Genomic DNA, 11,806 nt, shown 5'->3' with positions numbered 1-11,806 from the left:
CCCCCCCTCAGCCGCCAGCCCGCATGTACTCCGCACCTTAGTATCTCACTTCCGCACTGCTCCTCCTTAGTCTGGGTATGATATTCTCTTTCCTCCTAGTTGTAGAATTTCCACTCAGCCAGCCTTCCTATGGTTCTGGATGACGTCTTCTCCGTCCTTTAGTTGTATCTCTGAAGTGGTTGTTCGAGACAGCAAACTCCGGCGTTAACCTATGCCGCCATCTTGGTTTCCTCTCTCTGACCTTCAATTCTAAATGATAGCTTTGCTGTGTAGAGTAATCGCTTAGGTCACTAAATGATAGCTTTGCTGTGTAGAGTAATCTTGCTTAGGTCACTTTGAATATTTCTTGCCACTTCCTTCTGGCCTGCAAAGTTTCTGTTGAGAAATCAGCTGATAGTCGTATGGGTGCTCCCTTATAGGGAGCTTTTCTCTTGCTGCTTTTAAGATTCTCTCTCTTTTTTTTAATTTAACTTTTGGCATTTTAATTATATGTCTCAATGTGGGTCTCTTTGGGTTCACTTTGTTTGGGACTCTGTGCTTCCTGGATTTCTATGTCTACTTCCTTCACCAAGTTACAGAAATCTGTCATTTTTTTCAAATAAGCTTTCAATTTCTTGCTTTCTCTCTTCTCCTTTTGGCACCCCCATGATAATATGTTGGTATGATTGAAGTTGTTCCATAGACTCCTTACACTATCCCTTTTTTTTCTTTTTGCTGTTCCAAATGGGTGTTTTTTGCTTCCTTATATTCCATATCACTGACTTGATTCTTAGCTTCATCTACTCAACTGTTAAATCCCTTTTAATTATTCTTTATTTCTTAGTGTAGCTTTCATTTCTAACTGGTTCTTTTTTATGTTGTTGAGGTCCTCACAAAGTTCCTTGAGCATCCTTATAACCAGTGTTTTGAACTCTACATTTAGTAGATTGCTTATCTCCACTTTATTAAGTTCTTTTTCTGGAGTTTTGTTCTATTGTTTCATCTGGGACATGTTTCTTTGTCCCCTCATTTTGGCAGCTCCCACCCCATGTTTCTTTCTATGTATTAGGTAAAGATGCTACATCTCTCAGGCTTGGTAGCATGGCCTAATGTAGTAGGTACCTGTAGGGCCCAGTGGGCTGTACATCCTCCTGTTGTAGTTGAGTCTTAATTGCTGTTGGTATTTCAATAGGAGGGATTTAACCATGTTGATCAGTTGCAAGACTGTGACTCTTTTATATTCATCTTTAACCACCAATTCCCTCTTCAACTGTTTCAACTGGCTAATATTCTGATACTTCTATCTATTAAGTACTTAATTTAAATTCATTCTTTTCATTTTTTAAGATTCTATTTGGATCTTTTTCAAATCTACTTTTTCTCTCTCTCTCCATATACATATATAGTGCCCATACATATGTATCTATAGTACATGCATATGTGCAATATATGTATATATGTTCTATATGCTCATAGACCTGACACTCCCTGTTACTAGTTAGATATTTTAAAAATACATATTTTATGTTCTATTCTAAAAATCTTCAAATCTTAAATGTTGCAGGCCTGATTCTTATTCTACAGTTTGTGTTTTCTGGTAGCATTTGCTCTTAGGTCCTCGCTTCTTTTTTTTCTTTGTAATTTTAAGCTCATCTCAATTTCTCTAGATAATTTACCTGTGGGAGTACTTGGAAGTCTGGGAATTGTGTATACCTTTGCCACTCACCTGGGAACACAATCAACTGAAGTTATTTTAAATAAATGATCTGGTATGTTTTTTGGGTTATATAGGTACTATGATTTCAGGAAACAAACCAGTATGGGGACTTGCCTGTGGTTACAAATTAAAAGGGAGATTACTATTCTTTGTTCCAGTGCCAAATTCAAATTTTGTGAATTTCCTTTCTGTGTCCCACTGTGGCATTAGTTAGGTTTTCTTCACCCTTGTCCTGAAGCCCTTCTAACTCCAGTTTTAGGTAGGAAGCTACTGAAACCTTTGTGGTACATGCTTCATGCTTTCTGCTCTGACTTCAGGTTACTCACTACCTGTGCAAATGTGAAGTGCAGGGAACCAGATTCTGCCAATGAGCTCACGTCAGAGCTACCTTTCACGCTTGCTTACCTTCAGGAACACGAGCTTCTATTTTACTGTTGGTTGGCCTCTGCCAATTCCATACTTTCTTCTTAATTCATTATTTTGATAGAGTATCATTTACAGTGTTTGTTCTGATACTGAAAAAAGGAAGTCTCCTTTGACATTCTAATTGCCAAGTCTATTGGCTTCTTTTTTTGTTCTCACCCTTCATGTCTCTTTGAAACATATTCTTCCCCCAAAATGACGCGTCTGCCTATATCGCCGCCATCTTCTTCAAGTCCAAGAGTTAAATCAGTAATTTCTTCTAATTCTTCTTATTAATTACTAGAGACTCGGTGCATGAAATTCATGCACTTGAGGGTCCCTCAGACTGGCCTGCCCTCTCGCAGTCCAGGAGCCATCAGTCAGAAATCCTTAGCTCTGCCGTGGAGGTGGGAGAGGTTCCCGCCATCACTGCTGCACTCACCAGCCATGAGCCCAGTCTCTGGCTGAGTGGCGCTCCCCCTGAGGAAGCACATTGACCACCAGATGGCAGCTCCTGCACTGAGCATCTGCTCCCTGGTGGTCAGTGTGTGTCATAGTGAGCATTCATTCTGCCATTCAGTCAATTTGCATATTAGCCTTTAATTAAATAGGATTTTTATTGGGGTGACATTAGTTCACCAAACCAAACAGGCTCAACAAAATACCATCTGCACACCTCATCATGCGCCTATTGCTCAAAGAACAGTCCCTTTCTGTCCCCATCCTTCCCTCGTCCCTTCCCTGCCCCATTTTCCTCTGCTGTCTATGTCTATGCATTTTATACGTATAAACTCACAAACTCAGATGATTTAAGGGGAGTCTTCCCCACTTAGCACAGTAAAGAGGTGTGCAGCATATACAGATATTGCTTCCCATAATTTTGGGATTGCTTTGAGAATTAGTGCTAAGGCAAATCTCAACATTTTTTTGTCTGCCAACCAGAGGCATAAGTCTTACTCATGTGAAATACTCTTTTTGTGACAGGGAATGAGGTGGGAAGCCTGTGCTTATGGGGCTCTGTGATCACAGAGAGAAATGAAGTGGTCAAGTGCTCAAGCCAGTTCAAACTCTCGTCAGAGAAGGAAGGGGTGAGGGGAGAGACAAATGTAAGAATCCTGCAGAAGCCAGGCTGACGTGCAGGAAGGAAGCAGAGCTGGCTCAGCTGTACGGGTGTCAGGTGCACACAGAGTTTTTCTTCTTTCTGGGAAATCACATTTGGCTGCTCAGGATCTTTAAGTTCGGGAAGAATGGCTGCACCGCACACCTCTCCTCGATGAAACTGCTGGCCTCTCTCAAGAATTCAGGATCCTTCTCCACTCTTCCCTCCCATCACCACACTATAAAGTGCCCAACATCAAGGGATCTCACTTTTAAAAATAATGAGGGTCTACGGTCAAGTGTATTTTTAATATGATTTATTCTAACTTACTGAGGCCTGTCCTTTTAAGAATAAAGCTTCTCTTTTCATTTTTTTGTCTTTTTCTGAGAAATGAGTTTCAGAAACAAATGCTCCTAAAATGTCCAAAATCTTGTGCAAAACAGTTTCCTTAAGTCATGTGATAGTGTTACTGGGTGTGAGGGTAAGAAGGAGGAATCTTGTCAAAGAACCATATATCAGGTACAGTCCCGTCACTTCAGTAGGAAGACCCCGTTCCAGCAGACCTGGAGTGGGTTCACAGGCTCTCAATGTACGTTTTTATTGATTTCAGAGAGGAAGGGAGCGGGAGAGAAAAATGGAAACATCAATGATGAGAGAGAATCATCGGCTGCCTCCTGCATGGGCCTCTTGGGATTCGAGACCACAACTTGAGCATGTGCCCTGACTGGGAATTGAACCATGACCTCAGCTCAACCACTGAGTCACACTGGCCAGGCTCAAGGTAATTTTTATTGACTTACATCAAGTTCAGGATTTTCCCAAACCTGGAACATAATTGTCTGCTGGGAGCCGGTCCATCCTTGCTGTTTCAAGGGACCTGGCATATATGGCATACTGTTCTTAATATGTTTGCTCACCTTCTTGGCACTATGTGTTTAAATACAGATGTAACAAGACAACAGGACACAGAACCTAGACACAGAATCTAGAGACAGAACATGGCAAAAGATCCTGGACAGAAACTGGCAACAGAACTTAGAGACAGAACCTAGCGAGAGCACCTGGCTGAAGATCCAAGAGACAGAACCTGGCTACAGAACCTGGATAAAACATGGCAGTAGAACCTGGTGACTGAACCTGGCTGGAGAACCTGGAGAATCTGACCTAGAGATCCTAATAAGAACTTCGCTCGAGATCCTAACCAGAACTTGGCTGGAGATCCTGGCTAGGCTGCTGATCAACTGAACGCTGTCTCCGTGTCATTCCTTCTTCACCGACTCCGTCCACACCTTTGGGGAACCCCTGGACCTGCTGGGGTTGGACCCCAGCAATTGTCTCCTAAAGTCCTCATTTATTTACACTTACCAAACTGAAGCGTGGCATCTATGATGATACTGAAAATGCCTGAAAGGTAGCTGAACACCATAAGTTTGATGTAGGCAGAAGTACTTTGGGAAAACAGGAAGCTCAGCAGATATACGAGGGGGATGGCACTCCAGCCGAACAGCATGAAAATCAGCATTGTGTCCAGAAAGTGGTAGTCTGTGAGAAACATGTCCAGTTGGCAGACCTTGAACACGCCCTGGAATACACAGGATACAGTGATAAAGGCAAGTGAGGCCTAAGTGCAAAAATAATTCAAGCTAGAACACTTAGAAAAGGAAATAGCAAGACCTGTTCTTATTTAGCACAGAATACTCATTAATTAGATCATTTTGCCTTAAAACAAAAAAGCCCTCCTCGCTTCTCCTTCTCCAAGGGCAGTCCAGAGACAGAACCGTTGTAACTCCATTTGGGAGAGTTTTTTAAATTCATAAACAGAATCAGTATCGTTTTCCCCAAATAATCCGAATTCTCCACTTGCCCAGAAAGTAGATTATTTATCTAAAGAGGAACTATTTCTTTAAATATTTTTCCTCCTGATTGCATGCCTGACCTATCACTGCTATCCACCTTTAAGCTAGGTCTCCTGGTTCTATTCCACTCCCACACTTCATCACATCCACTGCAGCAACTCTGAGATTTCTTTCTAAATCTCTTTTTCTTGTTGGTACTTTTCCCTTTACAGTGTCATTCTCAGCAGCCAGTGAAGTAAGCATGGTTGTGTCATTATTCGCATTTCACAAACCATTTAAGTGGTTTGCCTGAGGTGGCGGATTCTAAAGTAGCCAAGGTTATTGTCTCCAGATTCCGTGCTCTTTAAATTTTGCCTCGCTGGCACTCTAAATTCCCACTCCCATGTTTTCTCTTATGTTTTTGCTATTACACTTTTTGCTTTTTAATTTGTCTTTCACTCCCCACCCCATAATTCATTGCACAGAGTAATTACATGTAGTAACAATAGGCTTTCCTTAGTATCCATGTCCATCTTTTTTTTTAAATTAAATTTATTGGGGTGACATTGGTTAATATTATATAGGTATCATGTATCACATTTTTATGATACATGATCTGTATATTGCATGGTGTGCCCATGATGCAAAGTCAAATCATCTTCCATCACCATATAGTTGACGTCCTTTGCCTTCTATTCCTAAACCCCCTTCCCTCTGGTAGCCACCATTCTGTTGTCTGTGCCTGTGAGTTTCAGTTTTATAGCCCACATCTTAGTGAGATCATATGGTTCTTAGCTTTCTCTTATTTTGCTTAGCATGATATTTTCAAGATCCATCCATTTTGTCGCAGATGGCAGTATTTCATCTTTTCTTATTGCTGAGTAGTATTCCATAAATATCCACCAGAAAGATTTGAAAGCATTTATTCAAAAAGATATATGTACCCCTATATTCACTGCATCCTTATTCATCATGGCCAAGACATGGAAACAACTGAAGTGCTCTTCCATAGATGATTGGATAAGGAAGATGTGGGAAGGCTGGGTTATATGGTAGCCACAGTTTTAATTTTTGAGGAGCCTCCATACTGGTGTCCATAGTGGCCGTACCAGTGTACGTTTCTACCAGCAGTAAGTGAGGGCTCCTTTTCCTCCAAAACCGCTCCAACACTTGTTATTACTTGTCTTACTTATAATAGCCATTCTAACAGGTGGGGTGGTATCTCATTGTAGTTTTGATTTGCATTTATCTAATAGCTAGTGAAGTTGAGCATCTTTGAATATATTTGTTGGCCATTTATATGTCTTCTTGGGAGAGATGTCTGTTCAAGTTCTCTGCCCGTTTTTTAATTGGGTTATTTGTTGGGTGTTGAATTGTATGAGCTCTTTATGTGTTTTGGATATTAACCCCTTGTCAGAGCTGTTGTTTCCAAATATCTTCCTCTATTTTGCTGGTTGTCTTTTTGTTTTGTTGGCAATTTCTTTGTTGTGCAGAAGCTTTTTAGTTTGATATAGTGCCATTCGTTATTTTTGCTTTTATCTCTCTTGCCTTTGGGGTCAAATTCATGAAATGTTCTCTAAGACCAAGGCTCATAAATTTAGTACCTACCTTTTCTTCCATGTAATTTATTGTTTCAGATCTTATATTTATGTCTTTTGTTCATTTGAGTAAATATTTTAACTTTTTTAAAAATGTGATTTTTAGATAGACGTAAAGGGAGAAGGAAAGAGATATAGAAACATCCATGATGAGAAAGAATTACCAATCGGCCACCTAGTGCACACCCCCTACTGGGGCTCGAGCCCGCAACCTGGGCATGTACCCTGGCCAGGTGACCTTTTGGTGCATGCGATGATGTTCAATCCACTGAGCCACACGGGGTAGGCCATTTGAATAAATTTTTGTACATGGAGACAAACTATATTTTACTTTCATTCTTTTGCATATATCTTTACAATTTCCCCAGCACCATTTATTGAAGAGGTTTTCCTTACTCCATTGTATGTTTTGGCTCCTTGTAAAAAATTATTTGCTGATATACATGTGGTTTTATTTCTGCACTCCCAAGACTGTTACATTGGGTTGTGTATCTGTTTTTCTGCTGTTTGATTATCATTGTCCTTTAGTATAATTTGAAGTCAGGCAGCGTGATACCTCCAGCTTCATTCTTTTTTTTCTCAGGATTGCTTTGGCTACTGAGGTCTTTTGTGATTCCATACAAATCTGATGATGTTGTTCTATTTCTTTTAAAAATGGGATTGGGATTTTCATGGGGATTGCATTAAATCGATATATATATATTGCTTTGGGTAATATGGCCATTTTAACTATGTTGACTTTTCCAATCCATGAACATGGAATATCTTCCCATTTCATTGTATCTTTTCCACTCTCTTTAAAAAATTTTAATATATTTTTATTTATTTCAGAGAGGAAGGGAGTGGGAGAGATAGAAACATAAATGATGACAGAGAAGCACTGATTGGCTGCTTCCTGCATGACCCCTACTGGGGATTGAGCCCACAATCTGGGCAAGTGCCTTGACCAGGAATTGACCTGTGACTGACCGGTTCATAGGTCCATTCTCAACCACTGAGCCACATGGATCAGGCTTTTTTGCAATCTCTTTTAATAATGCTTTGTAGGAGATGAGAAGACAGCAGCTGGCAGGACAGCAGTGAGGGAGAGAGTGTGAGTAAGGGAGTGAAAGAGGTGTGTGTGGACGTGTGTGGTGTGTGCGTGTGTGAGTGAGGGACAGATCTCTCAAGAGTCTTGGGGTCTGGCAGATGGAGCTCTCATGGACGGAGAGGCCCTGCCACTGCTGTGGGCACTCCCTCGGCTGTGGGGCTTGGGCATGGAGCCCATGCCATTTAGAAGGGGAGAGTGGCCTCCACTAGGAACCCAGCCTCACCACCATCCAGACTGCCTTGGACACTGCCCGAGACCCTGCAGCCACACAGCCAAAGTCATGCTGCCTCGGTGCAGACCTGCAGACCCCAGGACATCCACCTCCTGGACACCGCAGTTGCACCACTCCAGCCCAGAGGCGGCCCGTGACTGCCCCCTCCCGGGCCGGCTTCTGAACACTGCAGTCCTGCTGCTCCAGCAATGGACACCAAGAATACTGCTTGCTGGGTCACTGGATCCTGGGCCCATGGATGAGTTGCTGAGGGTGCGCTCCTGCAGGCAAGGACGCTCGGCTTCAGCTGTAGAACCTGCCGCTACCACTCCCGGGCCCAGGACGTGGGCCCCTCAGGAGTTGCTGAGTGTGTGCCTCTGCAGCTGAGGACACAAGGCTCCAGCACAGACCCCGTGACTTCCCCCTCCCGTGCTGCCTCTCTGGTCAAATTGTGCTGTTTCAGCCACAGACTCCGAGATTCCCACATCCCCAGCCGCTGGCCCCTGCCCCCTCTCCACCTTTACCCCCTGTGATTCGCAGAGTGAAATCACCCTGGCCAGTCCCCACTGCCTCATCCACAGACACGGGACACGTGCCTCCCATCATCACAGGCTCCTGGACCCTCGCAGTGATTTGCAGTGACACTACCCCAGCAAGAGTCACACCACACAGGCCAGAGTCACACTACCTCAGGCCCAGAGACTCCTTCCGCTCAGGCCATGGACTCCGGGATCCACGGCAGCCAATGAGACCTCAGGCAACCCTTTTCACAAGAGCCAGAACCATGAGCACACCACAACAACTTGCACCAGAGGCTGGGGGAGTCACATTGTCAGACAACCCAGATGATACTTCTTTTCCCCCCACCATTTAAATCCTTTATTGTTTACAGTATTACAGAAGTCTCCTTTTCCCCCCATTGACCTCTCCCCAGCCACTCCCACTCCCCAGCACATGCCCTCACCCCCTACTCTCTGTGTCCATTGGATATGCCTATATGCACACATACAAGTCCTTGGGGTGATTGCTTACCCCCCTCCCCTGCCTTCCCTCTTAGGTTGGATGGTCTGTTCCATGCTTCTATGACTGTTTCTATTTTTGTTCATCAGCTTACCTTGTTCATTATGTTCCACATATGAGTGAGATCATGGGATATTTATTTTTCTCCAATTGGCTTATTTCGCTTAGCATATTGCTCTCCAGGTCTATCCATGCTATTGCAAATGGTAAGAGTTCCTTCTTTTTTTACTGCAGCATAGTATTCCATTGTATAGATGTACCGCAGTTTTTAATCCACTCATCTTTGATCCTTTCAAAGAACCAGCTCTTGGTTTTATTGATCCTTTGTATAGAAAAACATGATATTTAGCCTCCAAGTATTTGAATTTGTTTGTTTTTATTGTAGTTTATTTCTAATATTATGCCATTGTGGTCTGAGAAGATGCTTGATATGATTTCAATGTTTTTTAATTTGAAGAAACTTTTCCTATGTCCTAATATGTGGTCTCTAATATGTAGTCTATCTTTGAAAGTGTCCCATGTGCACTTGAGAAGAATGTATATTCTGTAGCTTTGGGGTGAAATATTCTGAAGATGTCAATTAGTTCCATCTGATCTGGTGAGTCATTTAGGATTGGTGTTTCTTTGCTGATTTTTTGTTTAGAGGATTTACCAGTGGTGCCAATGGGGTATTAAGGTCCCCTAATATGATTTTACTGCTGTTGATCTCTCCCTTGATATCTTCCAGAAGGTTTTTTTTAATGTATTTGGGTGCTCCTGTGTTGGGTGCATATATGTTCATCAGAGTTATATCCTTGTTGAATTGCTCCCTTTAGTGTTATGTAGTGGCCCTCCTTATCTCTTGATATGGCCTTTATTTTGAGGTCTATTATGTCAAATATAAGTATTACTACCCAGATTTTTTTCTCATTCCCATTTGCCTGAAAAATTTTTTCCCATCCTTTCACTATCAGTCTGTGTGAGTCCTTTGTTCTGAGGTGGGTCTATTGTAGACAGCAAATACATGGGTCATGTTTTCTAACCATTCAGCTTCCCTATGTCTTTTGATTGGAGCATTGAATCCATTTATGTTTAAGGTTATTATTGATAGGTACTTGTTTGTCACCATTTTTATTCTTTATGCCTGTTTTCCTTCTTCCCATTCTATTTCTTTTTTTTACAGCCGTCCCTTTAGCATTTCGTGCATTGCTGGTTTGGTCGTAATGAACTCACTTAGCCCTTTTTTGTCTGTAAAGCTCCTGAATTCACCTTCAATTTTGAATGATAGCCTTGCTGCGTATAGTGTTCTTGGCTTCAGTCCCTTGCCTTGCATCACTTTGTATATTTCATTCCATTCCCTTCTGGCCTGATGTGTTTCTGTTGAGAAGTCAGTTGATAGTCTAATCGAAGATCGCTTGTAAGTAATTTTCTCTCTGGCAGCCTTTAAGATTCTTACTTTGTCCTTGATATTTGCCAATTTAATTATAATGTATCTTGGTGTTGGTCTTTTGGGTTTCATCTTGTTTGGGACTCTGTGAGCTTCTTAGGCTTGTGTGGCTTTTTTCTTCCCAATATCAGGGAAGTTTTCTGTCATTATTTCTTCAAACTGGTTTCCTATTCCTTGCTCCACTTCCTCCCCTTCTGACACCCCTATTATGTGGATGGGTTTTTTGTTTGTTTGTTTGTTTCATGTCCCAAGGCTCCCTTAGGCTCTCCTCCTGCTTTTTAAGTATTTTTTCTAGTTGCTGCAGTGCTTGGGTGGTTTATACTACCTTGTCTTTTTGTATGTTTAAGTTTTCTCTTCATAAAAAGGACACCAGTCAGATTGAATTGGGACCCACCCTAACTGCTTCATTTTAACTTGAATTTGAAATGCAAATAATAACTATTTGAAAGCCCCAACTTTAACTATAGTTACATTTTTGAAGAACTGGTGTTTAGAAATTAAACATATGAAATTTGGGGAATATAATTTATCTCATAAAATTATTATGGCCCTGGCTGTGTGGCTCAATCAGATGAAGTGTCATCCCATACACCAAAAGATTGCGGGTTTGATTTCTGGTCAGGACACATACCTAGTTTGGGGGTTTAATATTCAGTTGGGGTGCTATCTCTTCCTTCCTCTCTCTCTAAAATCAATAAGCATATCCTTTGGTGAGGATACAAAATTATTATGAATTCCAAAGATTTTCTTTCACATGCCTCTTGATTAAAATGTACACACATTTCAGTGTGTTTTCTAAGATAATGAGCAACGATAATTTATCAGCAGAGTTAAATTTATGATATAATTTGAGAGTAGCAAATTTCCACAGCGTACCAAAAATAAAGAAGCTCTCAAAAAATCTTTATTTAACACTCACCAGCAGTAGGCAGCAGGCAATGAAGAAGATGGTGAGATCCCACAGTAGAGCAGAAAGCCAGTATGCAAGGACATAGACCCCACTCAGAAACTGGATGAGCTTTGCCTTAGTGATTCTCTCAGTCACTGTCAGGAGACAAAAGCCACTGACCAAAAGAGCCATCCCAAAATGTATATTTATGGCCACCTGGTCTCCTTCTGACAACCTAGAAAATTAGGAACAAAAGTAGGTATATTAAAAAATCAACAGCAGAAAATATAAATTTCCATCAATTGCTATTTTAATCATACAGATATCATCAACATTGTATGAAAGCATCTACACTAATAAAAGACAAAGATGCTAATTGACCGTACCTTCGTTATGCCCTAAGCCATGCCCACCAGCCAATCAGAGCAACTATATGCAAATTAACCCAACCAAGATGGTGGCCCGCAGCCACTGAGCTGGAGCAAGCAGGAGGCTTGGTGGCCCGGGCAATGGAGGAAGCCAAGATACCCGCCTGCCCTA

At 41.8% G+C, this 11,806-nt stretch overlaps 1 protein-coding gene across 1 annotated transcript in view; it reads right to left on the bottom strand.

Moving 5' to 3' along the window:
- Positions 1 to 11,806, bottom strand: part of ABCA3 (ATP binding cassette subfamily A member 3) — a 282,235-nt gene that overhangs the window by 87,394 nt on the left and 183,035 nt on the right. Inside the window, exons 21-22 of the mRNA XM_015571175.1 lie at positions 11,297 to 11,501; positions 4,563 to 4,779 (exon numbers count right to left, since the gene is read on the bottom strand). Of these exons, the coding sequence (XP_015426661.1) occupies positions 4,563 to 4,779; positions 11,297 to 11,501 (422 nt within the window). The remainder of the gene's footprint in view (positions 1 to 4,562; positions 4,780 to 11,296; positions 11,502 to 11,806) is intronic.

Source organism: Myotis davidii, unplaced genomic scaffold, assembly GCF_000327345.1.
Source record: "Myotis davidii unplaced genomic scaffold, ASM32734v1 scaffold970, whole genome shotgun sequence".
NCBI lineage: Eukaryota > Metazoa > Chordata > Mammalia > Chiroptera > Vespertilionidae > Myotis > Myotis davidii.
Note: the sequence above shows the minus strand (reverse complement) of the source record. Positions and strands in the feature narration are given on the sequence as shown.